General features: G+C 38.4%; 1 protein-coding gene across 2 annotated transcripts in view; it reads left to right on the top strand.

Moving 5' to 3' along the window:
* LOC117990119 (protein groucho-like) overlaps positions 1 to 25,195 on the top strand; it is a 107,503-nt gene that overhangs the window by 66,255 nt on the left and 16,053 nt on the right. For both annotated transcript variants that reach the window (XM_034977570.2, XM_034977569.2), the window contains exons 6-7: positions 3,558 to 3,756; positions 13,410 to 13,435. In XM_034977570.2, coding sequence (XP_034833461.1) covers positions 3,558 to 3,756; positions 13,410 to 13,435 — 225 coding nt within the window. The remainder of the gene's footprint in view (positions 1 to 3,557; positions 3,757 to 13,409; positions 13,436 to 25,195) is intronic.

Genomic DNA, 25,195 nt, shown 5'->3' with positions numbered 1-25,195 from the left:
TTCCACGCAGTGCGTCTGCCGCACTAAATTATATTATGCTCATATGTTTTTAATACCCTTACCTATAGCCGCAGAGCTGGGAATTTCATGTGTTTATAGCTGTGAGAGAGGGTGAGTGAATTATGTTGGTAGGTATGTACCTACTTACTTACCCTAGGTAAAGTTGGTAGGTTAACCTACCCATACGTTTTTTAATAGAAAAGAAACAAGCCTATATTTTGTTTTGAAGATATACCTAATAAAAACTAAGACTAATGTTATAAATCCATTTCAACTTTAACCCTCTATTCTAGGTTTGAAATGATATAGAATAGGTACCTACATGTCTTTCATCTGCTGAATAACTAGGTGAGAAAAATTAATTCCGAGTTTCCGAACAGATTTCGCAGCGTTTTTATTCATTAAAACTTCCATCGCCTGAAATTTTATTACCTACCTTTACGAAGTATATTGAAAAAACAACCGCGTCTCGCCTCCCCTTGTTTGTCGTAACCGAAATTTAAACAAACTTTAATTTGCGGATAACATAAACAGCAAAAGTTGAAATGATAAGAGCGGATTGCAAAGTCGTTATGCGTAACGAGATTCGATCCCCGGAGTGCCGCTGGTATTTAATCACTTCTGAAGTAAATGCACTTGGAAAAAAATAACGCGGTATGAACGCCACATTATTGTCATTCATAATAACAAGAGAGGGTGCTCTGGGGTGGTAGGTGGGGGAGTAGGAGGGGTGGCGAGGCGTGAGTATCTCAATAGCTCGGGTCGTGTCATGCCAGCCGTTTCGACGCGCCTCGGCTTTGTTTAGATTCCTCTGGTTTCCCACCCGGCTTTTCAGAAGCAACACCTTTAAACTTGAAGAGGATGCTCGGGCCGGGTTATACTGATTACATCAACTTTGTGTTTCAGGTGGAATTATGTATGATTATAGCTATCCCTATAATTTTAAATACTGTCTTCTCATATTATGATGCCTTATCTTAAAGCTTTGGTATAAAACCTTCATAGGTCAATGGATAAGGACCGGACATTAAAACCTAAAGGTTGACGGTTCCAACCCCAGCTATTGCACGTTGTTATTACTTAGGTACACTTAGATTAAGATTTAGTTGTAGTAGTGTAGTTTTAGTCAATTTAACCAAGACTAGGCATTATTTGAAAAAATGTAGATACTTACCTATTTTCACGTAAATCTACAAAGAAATGTTATGGCCACTTTTCGTAAGCACAAAAAAGTTCTTCCATCAGAACTAATTTGATTTGGAATCCGTAGCTGGTAAAAACGCTCTTGGGCTAAGTGGCGCTCGCCACCTTTTGACACACAATAAATCACGGGCATGAGCGGCCAATAAAAAATATGTTCCACCCTCGGGCCTCGGCGAAAAACCAATTAATTTTCGGCGGCTAAATGAAAGATCGTGCCCATTCGAGTGAGATAAAATTCAGTTCGACGTAAATGCAAATGAGGGAGCGGGAACGTAAGCGTTTTATATCTCCTATAGTTATTTTTTAAAGAATATATAGATACCTAGGTATTTAAAATTTTGGCATAGGCACAAATAAAACCTATCTGAGCCTAGCATCAAAGTTATTGTGGTTACCTTTGCTAAGATAACTAAGATAGGAAGTAAGCATTTTAACTTATTGTGGTATTATGGCTATATTTAAGGTATTATATTGTGGTAGGTATATATACCTATAAGGTAGCTAACATATTATGGCGGTATCAAATTAATATTTTGTTTTTTACTAAGTAGTGGCAATTCGTATGTACTCGTATGTTTATACTTTCACGTTAAAAGTAGGTAGGTAGGTACCTACCTAAATAGGTAACTAAGACATATTATTTTCGCTTACTTTCCATAAATTACTTTTTATTTCAAATTAAGGCCAATCTTTTTTGTTTTTCTCCATAAAATGTAGGTAGGTCGGGATTTTCCTTGCAAGAGTTTCATAATACCACGAGAGAGAATAAAAAGAATCGGTAAACCAGTAGCGACCTGCCCTCGTCGTATAATAATAAAGTTAAACGCGACGAGATAGAAACGGGAAGCGCGGGAAAACGAGGCAAGTGGAAAAAGGGGAATAATGGAGAAGGAGTAATCAATTTCGCACAGTCGTCGCCGGCGGCGGAGCTCTCATTTAAATTTTAAAACGCCGCGGTGTGGGCCCGGGGGTCCGTGGAGGACTTTTTAATTTGCCCCGGCTCTGTTTTAAAAATGCACGCCGTTCTGCGGTGACACATCAATTCACTTTGACCGTCGACACTCGGGCTAAAATGTAGCACTTTATTCACCTACCACCTTTTGAGGCTAAATAAATAATTGTGCCGTGGAAAGCTGCTTTATTGTCAGCTGACCGGAACTAAATAGAAGAGGATTGCAAAAAAATGATCTGTATCCATACCTACACTAGAAAAAATATAGTCCGTATACCTACCTAACACATAATGTATGTTAAAAAACTTAGCTGTTCATTTTCGTCAAACAGCAAGGCAAAAAAAGCAAACTGTCTCCGATTATGGTGTCGAAGGAGAAAAAGCAGACATACAAAACAAATCAAAAAAATCCTAACATTATACCTAAATGACTAAATCAAAGCTCACTCACTGCAGCTGCCAGCTTTACCTACATCGCCATAATTGTAAAGCTAGCTATTTTTAATTTATTAAAATACATAGAGGAGAGGAGCTTTTTCTTGGACTGACATTGAAGGCATCAGATCACTTTGCAAAGATGCAATATATACCAGCGGCGTTAGTGTGTATTCCTTTTTTCCGTAATTACTTACAACCTACCTCGATAAATTTTTTTAAAAAAACCTTATCATTTATATTTTAATGATGATGCAAAATTATGTTTAAACGAAATGAGTTTGAGATTATTGATGGCCATGTTATAAAAAACGACCTGATAAAAACAGGTTCTCCTTATGTTAATTCAAAGTTATTTACTGAACTCATTTAAAAAAGAATTTGTTACTTTATTCGTTCGTATAAAAAATTGTAAATATTTTCTTGATTGCTTAATTATTCAAATGAGCATTTACATAATTTTAAATATATAAACTTGATGTTCCACCGTTCCACCTAAACACAAAGACCGTGTGAAGTTCAGTAGATGTAATTAGGTACAATGTGCATACTTAGATAATGTAGCTAAACAAAACACGAAATGTTATTTTGTGTTTGTAAACTCAATAATAAATTTAAATTCCTTCTGATACTTAAAAGGTAATTTATTTACTGATGATTGAATAATATTTGCGATAGGTACCTACTATAAAGTAGTAGATGTAAAATGTCACTTTATTTTCGGTGAGTTTAAGCAAAAATTGTCTTTGTGAACCGATTGTGAAATTGTGAAAATTGAATGACGAAATTTTTCCAGATTTCTGTAAAAGCGTGGAATTTAAAAATGTGTAATTTTAAAGATAAAGTGTGTTCAAAGATTTACATACAAAATGTTTGAGTTAGTGTGACTTTGAAATCACACAGCCATAAGGGAGCACGCTAGGGTTATTTCTCTTAAAAGTTGTCTAACTGGCCCTTTTCTCCACAGCAACAAAGGCCAGACCTACCCAGGCTGCTGCAGCAGATGCACGCAGCCCACTTGCCGGCGCACGGGGCGCCGCCACTTCCACTCCTGGGCCAGGGCGCCCTCCCGCCTGCAGGACTCCTGGGCCTCGGCGTGCCCCACCATCCCCTTTCCGTGCTGGCGAAACCTCCGGACATACACCGACCAGATGACAAAGGCAACGGTAAGAAAAGATATTAATAAATCCAACTACTTCATACTAGTATTATAAGGCCCCTGTAAAGGCCACGTATAGTTGCGGGCATCAACTGTTCAAAATTCGTTCAGCTACTTCTAATTGGTCGCTTAGTGTCATTTCGTAGAGCTGTAACTGTAACCATATGTACCTACCTACTTGACTAGAGTAAATTTAGAAAAAATTAAGCTAAAAGCTATTCAAACGAATAAACATCATGTCCTCTTACTCTTGTGTTAAAAAAAGAGTCACGTATTTCTCAGAAGAAGAGTGAAGTATCATATCATAACGGATCAATACATAAGATGAATATTTTAAGAGCTGTCGTATGTTTGTGTGCTCGTGTTGTTTGCCATGCGCCACTCGCTGGGGACTATTAGAGCCCCCCCTGCGCCCCCCGGCCCCCGCAGCACGGCAGACGTCTCCGATCCCACTTCTGTTTCAATATTTACCACCTCCGAGAGGCTTTTTGAACCCGCTGTTTGCGTGTTTTCGGATCGCTGACGGCTATGGCTCTCCGATATTGCTTTGAGAGTATGAATAAGTCACTTCTACGAACTTATGCCTACCTATGTAGACATGTTTGGATAGGCCATGTAAACAGACATTTCCAATATATTGACAAGGTATAAAACGTTCGGTATCGCCGCCGCTTTGAACCAGGCTTTGAATAAATAAAATTGGACAATCCCAAATAAATGGGGAAACTAGGTTTGAACGTGAAAACGAATATTCGCACAAGCCGGGCTCGGGAGCGCGCCACAAATGAAAATGTAACACAGAAATGGATTTGGAAGCCGCCCGTCGCTCCGGTTAATTACAAAAGCAAGCGGTAATCTGCGCTCCGGGATGTTCCGGCTTAGTGCCCCCCTGCCACCCGGCGCTCCTCCGCCTGCCACTTCCCTGGCTAATTTGTGCCATTATCGGTGTACTGATGTAAGAGTTACCGTGCAGATGGCGCCCCTCGACCCGCACGCCTCCCGCACCTTGCCCGCGCCCAATTAATTATTCGTTGCTGGTGTGAGCGTCGCGTGTTTTAGTCAATTAGTAACGTAATTTTGCGGGTGACTTGAGTGTACGCCGGTGCCGCGGACCGACAAGAGGATACGTTTTACACTCACAAAATTAAACATATGTAGGTGACGTAACATAGCTATTGCCTACCTACAGGGATTCTAATATAATAAAATTATATTGCTTAGTACATTGTGTACTGTAATGGTGTAGACTGTAGCTTGTATGTATATAAAAACCGACCCCAAAAAATATTATTATGGAACTATATTAACTCTTGTATACATAATATATTCGGTAATAAATTAAATTATTTTTCAATTTTTAGTGTTTGTGTATCGAAGTCGGTTTTTATTTTTTTTGTATTTTTTTTTGTTTCACAATTTTTAGTGGTCCCATGGAATTATGCTATGACTGGTTAAAATCTACTGTTTACACTGATCGCTATTACACTATTACACTGATCGCTAGCAATTTACTCTTATCCGTTGAGGAGTTCCAGTATCTATCTTCGAAGATGTTCATCAGATCTTCACCAAATTTAAATGGGACCAACTTTGAAGTATACCCTTTCAAACAAAAAAAGAATTTTCAAAATCGGTCCAGGCGTCTTCGAGTAATCGGGGAACATACATAAAAAAAAAAGAATCCGACGAATTGAGAACCTCCTCCTTTTTTTGAAGTCGGTTAAAAAGAGAAGGCAGTTTCTTATTTGCAATATTCCCTCGAGACTTTATTGACAATTTTTTTTCAATTATAAAATTGGTCGGTCAAGTTTTTTAAGTCTTGAACTGGTTCCTTTAGGTAAACCATGCGAGGCATGATAATTTACGTACTACGTCATATTTCATTAAAAAACACCCTTGATCTGGTTATCAGGTGGATGAAAGAAAGTTCTTATCTCGTACCTCGTAAGTACCTACTATTAGGTATGTTATGACAAACAAAATTAGTGAGGTCCAATTATACGTTAGCGTTGTTAATAATTTAATTATTAGGTATTGAAGGTCAGGTACATACCAGTAGTAGGAACCTACTCGTGTGCTTTGTATGTTTAATACTTCACAATAACAGAATATTGTGTCAAACGATAAATTCCACATGTAATTATTTGGCCGAGTAATATTGCTGTGGCGTGTTTCGGTGGACATAGTCGGAATTTGCGTGTGTCCGTAGATAGCGAATATAGTCCGGTGTATGGCCAATAATTGAGGCGATTGCATTTAAATTAATTGAACGCATGCACTGCCGCGCCCTCTGCTATGTATTAATGTAATATGCATGCAATATATAAACGTAATCACGCACATATTGGAGAGGATATTGCTCAAACTTGGGCCGAATTAATCGATGGAAGATAATGCCTTTGATGTTCAATAAATGGGTACTATCTACGTACTAGCATTTGCCTATCGCTTTGTGCTTGTAATGCAGGTATAGGTAGATATTACTTGGCTTAGATAGTTACCTAAAGCTCTTCATTTGTCAATGTCTGAGGCTCTAAGGCTATGCGCCCATTGAAGCTATCGAGGTATTATCGCCTGAGCGATCGCTTCTTTTCAGCAGGTGAGCGTCTGATTTTTTTACAGTTTATTAAATATACTTTCATCGAGGTGCTCAGTTTCAAACGTGCCTTAAGTCTAAACTAAAGGTAAACTTCCATGGATTTCGGCCGAAGCGACTAACGCACGCGACATAGTACGCTCTGCGGCTAATGACACGACATTACTAAACACTATGTAAATGATGTATGGCATCGGCTACAAGCATCCCACACAGGGGACTGAGAAGCGGTGCCATACATTTTTATAGTGTTTAATTACAATACAATTCTTTTTTTTCATAATGCGTGTACGTACATCTGTCGCGTAGCCCCGGCGCGTCTGTCGCGACTTGTACGCGTCAGTCGCTACGCTACCCACGGATGTGACATCGAATATCATAATATCATCATCTACGTAGGCACTTATTGCGTACTATTAATTAGTAGGTGTACTGTAGGTAGATATATTAATATATGGTGTAGATCGTAGTGGAGTTACTCAATCGTATTTTATATTCTCTTTGGTTTCCTTTATGTAAATTGGAGAATAATGAATATGAATCGCGTATAAAATACTCGTACGTAGGTACCTACCTACTCGGCTGTGCGTGTAGACGTTTTGTGATTGGTATTCAGGTGATAGGGTTAATCTTTATGCACATTATACTTGACATAAATCGGCTTAGTAATATAGTGAAACCATGTGAAACGCGTTTACCTTATACAGAGAGAGAGCCAGCGCGTGCCAGACCTTCCTTAATTTAGAAAAGCTGAAAGGTTCTCTGCGTATTGTTCCCAACACTGGGAGAAACGTTTGTTTGTATCATGGCGGCTTTGAGAGATAACAGATAATAAAAGTGTAAAAATCTTACATCAAAGTATAAAGTCTATTTTTTTATATTTTCTTCAGAATAGTATTAGAAATCACGTCATGTATTGCCAGACACTTAGTGTCGTGGAAACCCCCGCCAGACACTCTTAAACGTTAATATAATTTATTAAACTTTAAAGGTGTCTGGCAGGGGGTTGCCAAATCTCCCAAAGCCACCATGATCCAAACAAACGTTCCTCCCAGTGTTGGGGACAATACGCAGAGAACCTTTCAGCTTTAATAAAATAAGGAAGGTCTGGCACGCGCTGGCTCTTAGGCCATTAGGAATTACTTTTTTTTACATTTTAAACACACTTCATGAAGGTAAAAATGTTAACATGGTTATTTATTAACAATTATGTTCTAGACTGCATGCTACATGAAATACAAAGAGGCAATTAGCATAATATTATTACATTACAATGCATCGTGTAGGTACCGATTTACGGTGTGGATACCGGTTAAGCTTCAATTCAAAATTTGTTTTTTCTAGATCAAGATTTTACTATCTTTTTTTTTTTTTTTTTTTTAATAGATATAGCGAGCAAGCGAGCAGGTGGGTCACCTGATGTTAAGTGATTACCGCCGCCCATGAACATTTGCAGCACCAGAGGAGCCGCCGATGCGTTGCCGGCCTTTTAGGAATTTGTTGGTCCGCCCCTTGAATAACCCCATGTTATAATCTAGTGGGAACACCGCCGATGGGAGTTGGTTCCACAGTTTGCACGTGCGTGGAAAGAAGGATCTGGCGCAGCGGACGGTCGAAGTGCACCAGACACCCAGATGGTGAGGGTGAAATTCCTTACGGTGGCGCGCGGTGTGGTTGTAGAAAAAAGAGGGTGGAATAAGGTCAAAAAGCTCTTCAGAGCACTCCCCATTATACAGGCGATAGAACACGCATAGAGAGCTAACGTCTCTGCGGTGCTCCAGGCTTTCCAACGAGCCGGTTAGTTTGGGATCGTCCACAAGTCGAACAGCCCGCCTTTGGATCCGATCAAATGGAAGGAGTTGGTACTGGGGTGCTCCAGCCCAAAGGTGGGAGCAGTACTCCATGTGAGGGCGGACTTGCGCCTTATAGAGTAGGAGCCTATGCTCGGGCGCGAAGTACCGCTTTGCTCTGTTGAGCACCCCAAGCTTTTTGGAGGCTAATTTGGCCTTACTTTCCAAATGATCGCGGAATTGAACCTCGCTCGAAATGTGGACTCCAAGGATCCCAATGCTGTTGGAAGGTGTAAGGGGAGTGCTCTGAAAGAGAAGAGGCAGTGTAAAAGGGGACTTCTTGACAGAAAACGCGCAAACCTGTGTTTTAGTTGGGTTAAATTGCACTAGGTTTTGTGCGCCCCATTCTGACACTCTACATCACATCATGACACTCGACATGACATCTAGGTATTAGGTACTTTTATTCGGCTAATTAATAACAATCTTCAATGTACTTGTTACAATGTTATTAAATTTTCTTTTGTGCACTTTAACCACAAATTCACGGTTTTCAGATTTTTCCCCTAATTTCAGCTACAAGACCTACCTACATGCCAAATTTCATGATTCTAGGTTCTGTAGGTTTCTTGACAGATCGACAGACAGACAGACAGACAACAAAGTGATCTTATAAGGGTTCCGTTTTTCCTTTTGAGATGCGGAACCCTAAAAACGAAGCAAAGGTAGCATTTTATAAATTTCATAAAAACAGACTTTTTCAGTTAGGTATACTAAACATATACGTCATTAATACTAAACGTTAATTGCATACTTCTAAATTTAGACCTTCCGATTTATGCAGTGCGTTGTCTGTACTGTCTGTCTGTCAGTCAGTTAGAATTTTATTGAGTAGAAGATGGATTACCTACTTGTTTAATGGTCGTCTTAATTTGACATCGAAATACTAGTGGCAAAAGACGATAAATTACCGATAGCAGAGACCAAGACTAATTTGCGTAGTCGCGCCGGTTCGCTCGCAATGTATGGCCGGCTTTAGTGCTAAATTATTGTGACGTGTGCTGCATAATCTCACCGTGTGTCCCGGGAACAATGTTATCATCTGACGTCGCTGTTGCCGTTGTCCGTATTACCATATTATGCATTGCATCACCAACACGCTACAGTCTGCAGTTCCATTAAAATGTAGATCAAACGGAAATGCTACTAAAGCAGGCACCTACTACAGTTAGGTACCTACTTACTTGCAGCGATTTTCCAAAGAAAAAATGACCCACAAACAACATCATCGACTATTAAGGTGATGTCAGATGGTTTATTCACAGTGAATTTTTCTCATTTAGTTTGTCATTTTTGATTCATTTTGTGTTCAGAGTTCAGACTTCATTTCGAATGAAAGATGCTACTAATGACAAACAAAAATGAACCGTCTGATACCATTATCATTAAAAAACTTAAGCTATTGTTATATGTAGCTACTAAAATAGTTCAGTCGGTAGGTACCTGAAGTACCTAATCTATATATAAAAAGAAAAGGTGACTAACTGACTGACTGATCTATCAACGCACAGCTCAAAATTACTGGACGGATGAGCTGAAATTTGGCATGCAGATAGCTATTATGACTTAGGCAAGGCATCCACTGAGAAAGGATTTTTGAAAATTCTACCCCTAAGGGGGGTGAAATAGAGGTTTGAAATTTGTGTAGTCCACGCGGACGAAGTCGCGAGCATAAGCTAGTCAAACCATATAAAGAAAAGCCCTGATCCCTGACTTACTGGCTGACTGACTCATCAGTCATCAACTCCCAGTCTAAATGAAGTCTAAGCTGTGCACAAAATGTGCCCCTTATAGTGTAGACGAGGAATTAGACCGGATTTTTCGAATTTCCCACGCGAGCGAAGCCGCGGGCGGTCACTAGTAAAGATAGATAGGAGAGGTAGATATACCTATCTAATCTACACTAATATTATAAAGAGGAAAACTTTGTTTGTTTGTTTGTTTGTTTGTTTGTTTGTTTGTTTGTTTGTACTGAATAGGCTCAAAAACTACTGGACCGATTTTAAAAATTCTTTCACCATTCGAAAGCTACATTATCCACGAGTAACATAGGCTATATTTTATTTTGGAAAAAAATAGGGTTCCGTAAGATATTTGGGTTTTTCGGACACAAGGTGTAAAAAATCAACCAGAAAAGTTACTTATTTTGCGTACGCTGCCTAAACTATAAAAGATAGAACCATAAAATGTTCTAATTAATTGTAGATCTTATAAATATCTACAAAAAAGTCCGCGACACACTATACCCATCTATGTCGAGTGAGGCACAGCAACCATTTTTTTATTTAAAAATCTTGAATTTTTTTTGGACTACATTTAAACGCGTTTATTTTACTCATGCTATTAATCCTTATCAAAATAAATGATTTCATCACTAAGAACAGTTTATGGAGATAATATTTGGTCTTTGAATGATTAAAATTGGACGTTTGGTTTTGAAGTTATGGCGAAATTAAAATATTACGATTTTTGCTGCACGGCCCGTTGTATTATTATATTATTATACTAGCTGATCCCCGCGGCTTCGCCCGCGTAGATTTAGGTTTTTAAAGATCCCGTATAGCCTATGTCACTCAGGAATAATGTAGCTTTCTACTGGTGAAAGAATTTTTAAAATCGGTTCAGTAGTTCTAAAGATTACCCCCTACAAACAAACTTAACGACATTACCTCTTTATATAATACAACGGGCCGTGCAGCAGAAATCGTAATATTTTAATTTCGCCATAACTTCAAAACCAAACGTCCAATTTTAATCATTCAAAGACCAAATATTATCTCCATAAACTGTTCTTAGTGATGAAATCATTTATTTTGATAAGGATTAATAGCATGAGTAAAATAAACGCGTTTAAATGTAGTCCAAAAAAAATTCAAGATTTTTAAATAAAAAAATGGTTGCTGTGCCTCACTCGACATAGATGGGTATAGTGTGTCGCGGACTTTTTTGTAGATATTTATAAGATCTACAATTAATTAGAACATTTTATGGTTCTATCTTTTATAGTTTAGGCAGCGTACGCAAAATAAGTAATTTTTCTGGTTGATTTTTTACACCTTGTGTCCGAAAAACCCAAATATCTTACGGAACCCTATTTTTTTCCAAAATAAAATATAGCCTATGTTACTCGTGGATAATGTAGCTTTCGAATGGTGAAAGAATTTTTAAAATCGGTCCAGTAGTTTTTGAGCCTATTCAGTACAAACAAACAAACAAACAAACAAACAAACAAACAAACAAACAAACAAACAAACAAACAAACAAAGTTTTCTCTTTATATATAGTGTAATAGTGTAATAAAAAATGTCGTATGTTGTAGGGGTAATCTTAGAATAACTGAACGTTTAAAATCTTCACCGTAAAAGCTACATATTCTGAACATGCTAACGATCTTAAAAACCTAATCACCGGGACGAAGCTCAAGTATAATAAAGTGATAACAAGAAATAGCGATACCATCACTTGTTACCTAATCACACTAAAATAATACATAATCACCTTCACACAAAAACGATTTCCCAGATGTTTAATCATTTGTTTGGTTCTTAAGCCCACATTTTTATTTGCATTTAAATCAAAGCCAGGTGGCAAAGATAACATCGAGGATAAATACGGCTGGTAGAATATATCGGATATTTTAATCAAAGGTTTGGCGAAAATCAAATTACCTCGCAGTTGTGTGACACGGACGCGCGCCAGCTCTTGCAATATTTACTCGCTCTACCCCCCTCTGTCAATCAGTGCGGCTGAACAGACATCTGATTTTATATGGATGTGTATAGTACGCGACAGGTCGAAATGGCAATCGAGGAGGGAACGCCCTGCACGCGCGCACCAGCCCCCGCGCTAACCCGGTGCGGGCGAGCGCGGGTGACGTGCGGGTATGCGGGGCGTCCCCCCGACTCATACCCCGATTGCCATCTCGACGTGTCGCGGACTCCTACTGTTTATTTATACTGTAGGATCCTACGTAAATTGTTTTACTTTTTAATACTTTAACGGCTGTTATTAATTTTATTTTACTTATATTTTTTATTTTAATTTCAAGAGTGGTTTATCATATATCTGTAATTTGCCGATAAGTTACTTTTAGCAACGTCGTTATTTCTCAAAAAATACGTTATGGTCTTTTTTGACAAACCAAATAGATTGATTATTAATTTCGGCTGTAAAGGCTTAAACAATGGCATACACTCACTCTCACGCTATTTAAAATTCCATATTTGGGTACCTATAGGTAGTATGACAAAAAACTCTTAGAGAATTTTACAAATTATTACATGTGCATGTTCCTACCTGTCTCATTAGGAACACATTAAAGATTGTACTGTAGCGCTAAGTAAGTAGTTACCTACATATAAAAATGTTAGTTGCCTCTGCAAGGTGTAAGTTAGCCTCTGGAAGCGATGCTTTTTGCGAATTTTGCCGATGCGACTTCTATTTTGTGGCGTAGATAGTACGCATTTAAATATCAATTTGAATATACCTACCTACTTAGGTTACTTTATCCATTTTTACAATTAACACTCAAAAACACGCATCGCCGAATTTGTGTTTTTGATTTGTATCTTTTTTACGTAGATATCTTATTTCAAACACTATCCTATATATCTATCTATCGATATCTTAACAGTGGCACTTTGCAGTTATCGAGATCTCAGAATAGCTATCAGATACAATGAATGAGTCTTTATTCAAGTGGAGGTTACCGTTATCTATAAATGAAAAATTATATCTAAAAGTACTTAAATTGAATGTACATAGATAGCCAAAAATCATAAAACATATTACATATTATTTATATTTACCTACCTTAATAAATGTAGCCATAACAAACAGTGTCCTCTGAGAATCCTAAAAACGGATAAAAATGTTATGATAACTCCAATAAAAATGTGTTAATTTATCTAACTACGCAAAAAATTACAGGTTGGTGTTGAACATAAAAGTAGTAAAAAACCTACCCATATGCTATTATTGCAAGAGACCTCCACCATTATCCTGTTTTAATATCTATATGTAGGGGTTACAATCCTCACTATTATATCCAATAGGTATTAGGTACTTTACTAGGTATAATAACTGCTCTATTCAAATTAATATGGTCATTACCCTTATTACCTTCAACTTTGGTAGATAGAGGTACCTACCTATATCTACTTAGGTATGTTTGAAAGTTGACATTGACTCTCACGCAACCTTCCTTGTTCGCAGGTATCAGCTCGGCAGAGGAGCGACATGTGAGTACCAACAGAATTCCAATTTTGCAAAGTTGAAGTTGTTAAAATTTTCAACGACAGAATTTCGCTTTGAAAAATTCGAAGCACATATCTACCTACTACATACTCCAACGTTCTGCTTTTTCCATTTGGGAATGCGAACGTGGAGTGTTGTGCTCGAACGCGTTGATTTCATAACACGGCCCTGGCTGAAACAAGTGGGTGGTGCAAGTGGCACACCCAGCTTAGGGTTGGCGCTAACGGATTTCAGCCTTTTTGTGTGATTCCTTATCTACACTAATATTATAAAGAGGAAAACTTTGTTTGTTTGTTTGTTTGTTTGTTTGTTTGTTTGGTTGTACTGAATAGGCTCAAAAACTACTGGACCGATTTTAAAAATTCTTTCACCATTCGAAAGCTACATTATCCACGAGTAACATAGGCTATATTTTATTTTGGAAAAAAATAGGGTTCCGTAAGATATTTGGGTTTTTCGGACACAAGGTGTAAAAAATCAACCAGAAAAGTTACTTATTTTGCGTACGCTGCCTAAACTATAAAAGATAGAACCATAAAATGTTCTAATTAATTGTAGATCTTATAAATATCTACAAAAAAGTCCGCGACACACTATACCCATCTATGTCGAGTGAGGCACAGCAACCATTTTTTTATTTAAAAATCTTGAATTTTTTTTGGACTACATTTAAACGCGTTTATTTTACTCATGCTATTAATCCTTATCAAAATAAATGATTTCATCACTAAGAACAGTTTATGGAGATAATATTTGGTCTTTGAATGATTAAAATTGGACGTTTGGTTTTGAAGTTATGGCGAAATTAAAATATTACGATTTCTGCTGCACGGCCCGTTGTTTTATATATAAAGAGGTAATGTCGTTAAGTTTGTTTGTAGGGGGTAATCTTTAGAACTACTGAACCGATTTTAAAAATTCTTTCACCAGTAGAAAGCTACATTATTCCTGAGTGACATAGGCTATACGGGATCTTTAAAAACCTAAATCTACGCGGGCGAAGCCGCGGGGATCAGCTATATTATATAAAAAGAGGTAATGTCGTTAAGTTTGTTTGTAGGGGGTAATCTTTAGAACTACTGAACCGATTTTAAAAATTCTTTCACCAGTAGAAAGCTACATTATTCCTGAGTGACATAGGCTATACGGGATCTTTAAAAACCTAAATCTACGCGGGCGAAGCCGCGGGGATCAGCTAGTGTTTTATATTTTAATTTCAAGAGTGGTTTATCAGTTTCTATGGAAGAATTATTAAGTTTTTTAATTAGACAGGTCTCATCTCACGTCTTTCTTCGGTTATTTAGGCTGTCTGATTTTAGGTTTAGTTAAATACTTAGGTACTATAAGCACTACAATGAGGCCGATTCTCTTGTACACAATCTCTAAACTAAACTAAATTAACAGGTATAAATCTAGTGCCATCCTTTTCCGCAAGCAACATAATGAAAGGGATAGCAATAGATTTAGACGTGTCATTTTAGTTTAGTTTAGAGATTGTGTACAACGGAATTAGCCACAATGTAGTCCTAAATAAAAAAATGACTCCTATTACTTATTACATTTTTTATTCAAAATATCTTACAAAAAATAGATGTACATTAAAAAAAACGGGCCGAATTGAGAAATACCTCCTTTTTGGAAGTCGGTTAAAAATAAGTAAAGCTTGTTCGTATAATAAATGTAAAATTGTAATAAATATACCTAAATGCTAAGATGTGGTTCATTTCTCTGCATTTCTTTGTATTTTGAAAAAGTTCATAAATAATGTTTTTATTTGAGGTGTAGGCAACCCTATATTAAAGTGAGCTCGCGACCGAGTGCGTCGTTCGCGAGGTGTTGCGAATGTCGGCTATCGTGCTAGCGCGGTGGCTGCGGTGAGGGTGGCGGGTGGCCTTTTAGGGTTGCTTCTTTTTGTAAACATTTATCCTTTAAAAAGTTTTTACAGTGTGATGTTTATTATTTTGTATGAAAATGTTAGTTTATGAAGTTATTTTATTTTGTAATAATCTGAATCTTATTTATGTCCTTTATTAATGTATGGCAACTGGTTTATGTAAATCAACATTGTCAAGCTCTTTGTATAAGAAGATTAATAATGTAATAGAATAATCTCATCACTGCACCATAAAATTCTGATTGGTAATTTGTCGTGCAGCCAGTGGCGTGCAAGTCATAGAGGCATAAATGCACTGCTTACCCCAGTTGTAATAAATAGCTCAATGCATATTTTTCATTATGACCTGCCAGTAAACAGTTTCCTACATTAATAATGCCTATCCTGGCTTCAAACCCTGTGCACGCCACTGGGTGCAGCTGTGGTGGTACTTAGATAGGTACTAAAATATATCTGACGCTGAACTGACAGCCCTACTGATCTCTCAGAGAGCTCGCTGAACGCGGCGCACCGCACAGATGTGCATTCAGTTTCAGTGGCAATGCCACCACCATCGCCTGCTAGGGTTGCAAATATTCAAACTTATTTATTATTTATTTCTAGAGTAGGTATACGGGCAGCTAAATATCTAATATGCTTTAGAAAATAAACTAGGTACCTAGTACCTTCAACGATGTTTTTCCTACCATGCTTGACATAACAAAAAATGTTATGGTTATCGACAGTAAATGTTTTCATTACATTTTTAACTTTTTCTTAAACCCCCTTACGATTCCTCTTCAACTATAAAGGTAAGGCGTTTTGTAAGAGGATTAGGAAAGGATTGAGAACTGCGACCTTTCGAATCCCAGACCATCCTTACACTGCGCCGTTGTGTTAGCCTAGTACCTATTTCTTATAATGCATAAATTCTAAGTTCTCACTCGCCATTTTAACTTTGTGTCACCTGTCATGTCAAAAGTAGGTAGGACCGATTTTAGTTCTTATTATGTGGCGAGTGAGTTCTCATTTTGTACGGACTTTACCTATAGGTACCTTAAACTTTTCATAAAATACGTATGCGAGATAGGGAGATAAGTCCCTGATTTTGACATCCTTAACACACGCTGCCTGCAAGCGAAATGCATACGAATCGATATCAAGCCCCCGCTTCATAACATTGTCTTTGTTGCCTAACCTACTTCCCTTCTGTTTCACGTATTCCGCTCTGACGTTTCAATTTATTACTATTCCACTCCAGCTCCACTGAAACGTGATAGCTGGAAATCTTTTGTTGTATTAACGTAGCATTTTGAGTAGGTAGGTTTGGATGCTAAATTAATACACCTAGGTATACTACTATAAGGAAGCCTTTTTTTAGGGATCCTAAACGCCAGAGAAAAAGGCACCTTTATAGGATCACTTCGTTGTCTGTCTCTCAAGAACCGTCAATGGAATCATAACTTATAGAGAGGTAGGTACCTACTTCCCTTTGACATAGATATGCCTAGATTCTAGAATCATAAATTTTGGCAGGTAGCAATGTCTTATAGCACAAGTAGATACCTAAAGGGAATAATTAGAAAATCGAGAATTTGACAAGGAATCCCAAAAAAATGTTGGTTCTTGTAAGATGGTAAGGAACCCTTCGTGTGCGAATCAGACTCGTACTTGACCGATTTTTGGTCTAAAGAATCATCATTAAAGTGATAGGCTCAGATAAGTTAGAGCTAATATACTTACCTATCTAATCATTGTATCTATCTTAGAAATAGGTAGGTACCTACTTAATAGATAATATTATCATAATTTGATAGACACAAAATTAAATATACGAAGCATTATCTTTTAAGATGACAGTTTTAATTGGAAATTATAAGGAAGCAATTGGGTAAGAAAGTCGATAGCGTTACGACAGGGCGGTAGTCGCAGAGGCAATGTTAGCAGTCAGTTCAAGGAGCCGTCGATCTGTGCAAACACGCGGCGGCCTGAGTAATGCAGCGACGCGTCTTACCGAGCGGGGGAGCCCGGGGGGTCGTAGGGAGATGCACGCCTTAATAAAGTTTACATAAACCGTCTTGCCGCGGCGCAGCGAGGGGGCGCGCGTCAGGTTACACTCCTTGTTCGTGCCTCGCTAGTTTGTCCGGCGAATGTTTTTACAGCAAATCACGGAGGCGCTACACTGTTGCAACCGAGTCGTATTTATTTGCAAACATCGCACACCCACCGCGCTCCCTACTTTAAGCATAACGGCAACACTTCGCAATTTATTTAAAAATATTGAAAATTATTTCTTTGAACCTCTTAAGTGCTCACTTCGTAACGTTGCAAAATTAAAATTTCCCTCAAAGATGCCGCGTTTCGTATTTGCATATTTAAGCCAACACTAATTACGGCGAGTCGCAGCTCGCAGCCTCCGAGAAGGTCGCTTAAATTTGGTCGAAATAACAGGGATTATAACTGCCAATTTACACCGACATGAAATTGAACGGCGGCCGCTCTCTCGAACAGGCCTTTTCACGATCTCATTTAGGTAACATAATAACCCCGGATTTATTTCTGCCGCTCGCTCGTTCGCCGTCGAATCGCGCCTAATATTCAATTTAGCGCACAAACCACACAAAAACCGCTCGGAGCCGGTTCATTACGCCGCGCATCTCGCCTCTTCATCCTCCTTGCCTTATCTGAGCCACTCCGAATAACACCCCCGTGACCCCCGGCACCCTCCCGACTCACCACTCGGAGTGGAAAACTCGTAGGACGAGGGCCGCTCAACCTTGTTTAGCATTCTCCTCCACTTCTTTATTTAATAGATGCCCGAAAAAATTCGATCAGAATAAATTTACGTTTTCTCGCCGATAAGGTACCTATGCCTCGGTTTCTGTTTTATAGCGTTTCCGTTTCTAATTAAGTGGTGTGTGTGAGCGCGGCTTATTTACAGCGGTAGGGTGCGAGCACTTCATTAAACCATTAAAACGAAATAATGTAGAGGTGTTTTTGCCTGCGTCGGTGTGCGGTGGCAACTTAGCGCGGCATGTTTACGCGGCACTCGAGCTCCAGCCTCCAGCCTCGTACAGCGCGCCGTCCGTGACAACCCTCGCAATTTATCGCTCGAGACTTTTCTTAATTGGAAAGAATGGCCACTTGTAATTATTAAGACGCCCTAAAGTGAAACAGATTGCGCGATAGTCTGCCGTCGTGTTTTTGTTTTCCCCCTGAGGAATAAAAATAAAGAGCGTAAGCGGCCTTTTATGTCTTCTTAAATGTAAATTACCCTTTTCTCCTCTACGCGACGTTGTGAAGGGAATGTAAATAAGTAAGGCCTTTTATTTTAGTACTTTCTGCTATATTGATGTTAACATACGCTCTATCGATATTTACGTCAATCATTTATATTAGAGCGTAAGGCGAGCTTCTTTTATTGAGGGTCATCTGGATATGTTTGTACGATTTTTCACTGTCAATCATGCCTATCGGAGCGGGCGAGAGGTTGATATGGGAACTTAGATCTAAAACGACGGTAACCGACAGGCTATTGCGTTATAAGTAAAATTGTGACAGGTAGGCTGTTTAAAGATACAATATAGTGATACGGGAATCTGTGTCAGTGATAGAACTTATAACTAATTTAAGATACAGTTACCTTCAATGTGATAAAATCTGTTTAGGAATTTTGTAGGTTGTTTATACATAGTTTCTATTTAATTAGCGATCGTTAGCTAGGTGGTTATCTGGTCAATCTGCAGATATAGAATTTTCAAAATCGGTCCATTTGATTTCCAAGCTATATATAGCTAAGTACATATTTTACTAAGTACATAGGTACTTAGTAAAATAGGTACAATATACCGAAATAGGATAGGTAGGTGAACATACCTAGTCTGCACGTGTTACTTAAGTACTAGCTGATCCGCCCTGGTTTTGCTCAAGTGGAATTTCTGAAAACCTTTTAACCGCGGAGGCTTATAATATGTTACTTTAGATAGAAAACCTATATCCAAAATTTCAAAATTTTAGTCCCAGCGACTTGAGCTGTGAAAAAAACACAATCTGAGTACCGACCTAGAACAGTCTCCGACGTATATCCATGTAAGTATATCGTAGGAAAAAAGGAAGAAACACATTTAAAAAAAAACTTGAGCTGTAAGTTGATATATACCTACCTAGCTAGGTAATATTATGTCAGTCAAGCAGTTTCACCTACCTATGAGGTAGGTGTACCTACATATTTATAAATGTAGGTATGTAAAATATGTTTGTATGTATATTCTTAGGCAGGTAATGCCTCCACTAACACAAATAACAAATAGAAATAGAACACAATATGGGCATACCTTAGCACAACTTTTGTTTAGCAAACGGCGTATTATTCGCGATGGGGCCGCATTTGTTTTATTGGAAATTCAAGAGGTTTCAAAGAGAGTTCGAGTATTGCAATACCTGCAGAGCGGGTAGAGGTAGAGCGGCAGGCGGTAGAGGTATTGCTCGTCTGCGGCTTTGTTCTGATCCGGCGTATCGCATCGATTTATGCAAGCCCGATGGATGTAGGGTAGCCATATTTGATATTATCTACCTATTAAGGATGATTTTTTTAAATATTTTCTACTCCTCGAAAGTTCTTTTGTCTACACGAATATTATAAAGAGGAAAGATTTGTATTTTTGTAACGAATAAACTCTTATAAATAAAGCTACATTATTATCGAGTGACAAAGGCCATATTTTTTTTTTATTAATAAGAGATTCATACGAAAATTGTGATAAGCTATCCGGGCGAAGCCGCGTTGGTTTGTTAGTTAGAAATAAAGAAAGTAGGTACACTACGCGGCAGAAAATATTGTACATCGACCCTTTAGAAAAAGATAGCAGTTTCGTTCTCATTCTAAAGGTCGATGTACAATATTTCTTGGCAGCTATTGTAGGTCCTAATAGATAGGTATTTTTTTACTTTGCCTGGTGCTATGCCAAATTAAAGGCTGTAGGTACCTTACTTACCTATCTATATAAGTTTTATCTAAGGTAGGTCACCAAGTAAAGATTCTAATAAATTACATTACAGCCCATATTAAAAAAAAGGAATCGCTTGTGTAGGTATCGAAATCTATACCTAAAGTAGAAGGAGAATTGCGTCTAGGTGGAAGTAAAGCAGTAGGGTGTGAGGCTGAGATCTACAGAGCGTGTATCCCAACCCAATCAATGGCAATTAAATTTTTAAGGACATTTTAAACAATTAGATATACCTATGTGTGTTTATCATAAACCGATAGTAGGTACCGCGACGTACCTACCGAATCAAAGTTTAAGAGACTACCCCAAAAATGTCACAGATTTGGTAACCCTAAAGGCACCCACCACCGCCCGCTCTTATAACAATAGGTACCTGCCTGCACTTACGTGACAAAATTGAATATTGCATTCCCGTGTATCCTCGTTACTTACACTCGGATAAATATCGCTTTATATAAATATTTTATTAGGAAGGGATGATTATTCCATATGATATTATCTGAACCAAGAGGAATATGATTATATTATTGTACTAGCTTATGCTCGCGACTTGTCAACTACTGTGGACTACACAAATTTCAAACCCTTATTTCATCCCCTTACGGGTTGAATTATCAAAAGTCCTTTCTTAGCGGATGCCTACGTTATAATAGCTACTGCATGCCAATTTCAGCCCGATCTGTCCAGTAGTTTGAGCTGTGCGTTTATAGATCAGCTGTCAGTCAGTCAGTCACTTTTTCCTTTCTTTATATATTTAGAAGAAGAAGATTGCAGAATCTTTTAGCTTACAAAAAGCTCTCGTCCAAATAATAGTAAGCTATAATATTAAAAAAAAATGTCCTGACTGACTGCCTTTATTGACTGATCTATCAACGCGCAGCGCGCTGGGGTTAAAAGCTTGAAATGTTCCTTTTATAACGTAGCTAAAGTGATTACTAATCAAATCACTCAAGAAAGGATTTTTGTAAATGCCACCCTACGAGGGTTGAATAGCAAATTTAAGTATGAACGTCTGTCATTTTTCAAGTCATAGGTAGGTAGGTATCTATGAAAATTGATATTTTGGCTTTCGATAAAAATGAAGAAGTAGGTAAGTAGATACTTGTTTCAGGATTTTTGAAAGTTCCAGTCCCTCACTAATTTTCAGATATTACACTCGAGCAAAAATACAGATAGGTTGGATGTATTTTACAAATACATACATAATATTTCATTCCGAAGTTCGGTATTACGAAAATTTTAATCGCTTGAACGCATTAAAAAAGGAAAATCAATGCAATTCCGAATAAATGGAACACGTGTAATTGGAAGCGCGCTCCAGCTGACCTTTCACGCTAAAATCCCATTTGTGAATGCAATCATGGCTTATCAATTCATTGTTTCGCGAATGCCGCCGGAACCCGTGTTCTGACACCTCGCACCTACCTAGATACCAGAGATGGATTATTTTAATGGTAGCATGTGAAAAATCACAGTAGCACTTGCTACCTTACTTAAAGTAGCCTGTGAAAAATCACGAATCAAATCTCACAAAGTTTGAAAATTATTACATTTTAAATTCTGCTTCATTTTTTAAACTCTGTGCACGTAGGATTATCGACCTGAGCTGGGAGGCTAAAAAGTATGTGAGCGAGAACACTCGGATCGCTACGTGTTAGAAAAAGATCTAAGTAAGTACAAGTTAAATTAATAAGTGCAAAATGACTTTTTATGCAAATCACCTGTGAAATATCAGAGCTATTGATGTTGATCATAATTCCCAGTTAAATTAATGTAGCAAACGATTGTAATTCCGAAAATTAAAATATCATGCTCCGTGAAAAACCACATATGAAATCACTGTGAAAAAGTAATAATTTCATGAAGTAAAAATGATTTAAATGTAGTCCATCTCTACTAGATACCCACAGTTAAAATAGGTAGGTAGGTAGGTAGGTAGGTTTACAGTGCATACTGGAACATTCAATATCCACCTATATTGCTTTCATTGATATAAATTGAAAGTGCAAGCCGTGTTGCAGAACACTGGTGGATAAATTTTGTTTTGGTTTACGAGTATGTAACCTACATACAGTGGGGGTACGTACCTAGGGGGTGTGTAGGCGAGTTACCTATCTATGTGAATTATTGTTTTGAACCACGATATGATTTTTTTTTAGGCAAAAATGATCTACCTTACTCAGATTACCATATTGACAGTTAGATATACCTTTAGTTAGGTATATGTATTGAATCCGAACATACCTAAGTACCTAGGTAGGTATGACTTTGCCTTAGGGTGTGTTTCCACTAGAGCGGAGCGGAGGCGTTTTAAAAATAAATCAATCAGAAAGTAGGTATAAAGTGACAATATTTTCATCACAGGTAGGTAAGATAAAAGTTACCATGATATAGATGTGTATTTTCTACTACCTAGGTAGATTAGGTATTTAGGTAGGTACACTATACTAGTTGTAGTTCACAATTGCCAATTTTTGGGCAGTGCCATTTTTGTCTTCAATGTATCTACCTACCTATACCTACCTACGATGTGTAAAAATGGTTTGCAGAAAGGTTACATTAAAATAAAAATACATAGATAGTAGCTAGATACGTTCGTAAAATTAAATTGAAATGTAACTTGAGAATGTTCAAAAATATTGCCCTATAAAGACCTGTCCGGAGCAGTGTAGTGTAGATAGCAGCCGACCGCAAGTGTAATGAGCGTACCGAGCGTAGACGATCTCTGTACTCCGTGTTGCGGACTTGCGGTTGTGGCCTGTACACTATAGTGCACGACGTATGTCGATAGCTCCGTGTGAGGTCCTACCAGATGCACACACGCCACAATGCATAACGATACATAGCCCTCCACTATCCCGCAACGTCGTCCACGTGGAATTAGGTTTAAAAGACCCTTGTGGCTACAAGGGTAGGTACATAGATATTTAAAAATGAGAGCTTGAAAAATGACGGGACTTTCATCTCTTATTGGGATGGAATTTCGGAAAATCCTGAAACACGTATTCCTTCATTTTTAACCGAAAGCCTAAAATACCTACTTACAATTTTTTATGGATATAGATAGGTACCTAACTGACTAACTTTTAGACAAAATTCGAACCCCTCTATCTTATTTCTGATATCAAAACAAGTGTTTAAAGTTCATACTTCATAGTTCATACCATTGATGTTGGAATCCCCCTCTACTATTCTAGGGTTCATACCATAGACTTGCCTAACGTTTGAAGTTATGTCAAACTGGTTGAAGAGACTGCTAGATTCCCGTCAATTTACTTCAATAGGCTTTCGAAGGCCCTCGTATAAATAGCCCCCTGGCCATACAATTCTCCATTACGAACTCGCAATCACCCGTAGGTACGTACTCAATCCACAAATAAACACGACGGAGTCAAATAATAAAAAAAAACCACTTTCCAAATTATCAAATCTCTAAGTCTGCAGGATTCGGGTTTCAAATATCAAAAGACGTGTGGAAGTCACCATCGCGGCGCCTAATAGGTATACTTCAACTGGTCGGAGCGGCTGCTTGAATTCCCGTCAATTTACGTCAATAGGCTTTCGAAGGTCCTCGTATAAATAACCCCCCGGCCATACAATTCTCCATTACAGACTCGCAATAACCCGTATTCAACCCACAAATAAACACGACGGAGACAGATAATTGAAATCGCTGCAAGTAATTAGCAGTTAGGCGGGCGCGATGGCTGCGCTCGGCTCACGTCTTCATAATTTATCTCAATTAGTTGCCAGCGTAATGGGCGGAAGGGCGGCCGCTCCCGTGCTTGCAGTTTATGCACTGTTGCGCGACCTAGCTATGTATTTGTTTGCTGGTCATAATTGCGACTGCCCAGTTTGTAAATTTTTGAAACTAGTAAAGAAACGTAAGTATAACTTAAATTAGATTTATGAGAAATTTATGTCAGACTAGCTAAACCGTCCTAGGTCATTCGGGTGCAATTTCTGAGAACCTTTTTTTAATAGAAGTCTAGGTAAGTTTTAAAGAAAACTTGCATGCAAAATCTCAAGACCCAGCGGGTAGTCTGTACGTCCATATCAATCAGTCAGTCTCCTTTTATACACAGGCGTTCTTTATAATCGGGACAACTAAAATAAAGCATATATTCATTTTAATGTAGCTTGCTGCTACTTGCTACTGCTTTACACATTATATTTATCTATTTAATTATTAATGTAGAAGGTATATCTTGTACATAATATGTATGTATTGTAAAAACAATATGTCCATTCTCAAGTCTAGGTATCTACATAATAAGAGCATGTGTTTCTGTTTGCGGTAAAGCCCCATCGCACTTCAGCGTTGGATGATATTAGTTCTCATTCTCGCTAGGACAAAGGCGATAAAGGCGGAGGCGTAGGTACAGAGTATGCGAGTGTGCAGTGCTGCGGTCGACAGCGGCGTGTTTAACAATGCGGCGAGCGTGCGGCGCGGCGGCGTGCGGTGTGCGGCGGCGGCGCGGCGTGTCCGCACGCTGCTGACACGACTCGCTCGTACCTCGAACACGCTCGCACCGCTCGCCTCCTATGCACGCCGCGTACTTCCCTTTGTGCTTATCACACATTTACATATGCTTCGCTGCTCGCCGCCGTGTTCGAGCATTGAAAATGTTTCATGAATAAATTTGTAATCCAATTCCAGGCTTAACTTTTTAGCCGATCGACACGAAACGCCGAACGAAAGCTAATGAATACGGACTGTAAACTAGACCGAATTGAAGGTTGAAACAAACACGAAAGTTGGAACAATCTCCGGTTTTGTGATTTGTCATAAAAAGTGTGCGAGTTGCACAGCCCTTTTTCGAGTTTCCTCGTTACGGGCTAAGACGAGAATCATTAGGAATTAA

Source organism: Maniola hyperantus, chromosome 17 (genome assembly GCF_902806685.2).
Source record: "Maniola hyperantus chromosome 17, iAphHyp1.2, whole genome shotgun sequence".
Lineage (NCBI taxonomy): Eukaryota > Metazoa > Arthropoda > Insecta > Lepidoptera > Nymphalidae > Maniola > Maniola hyperantus.
Note: the sequence above shows the minus strand (reverse complement) of the source record. Positions and strands in the feature narration are given on the sequence as shown.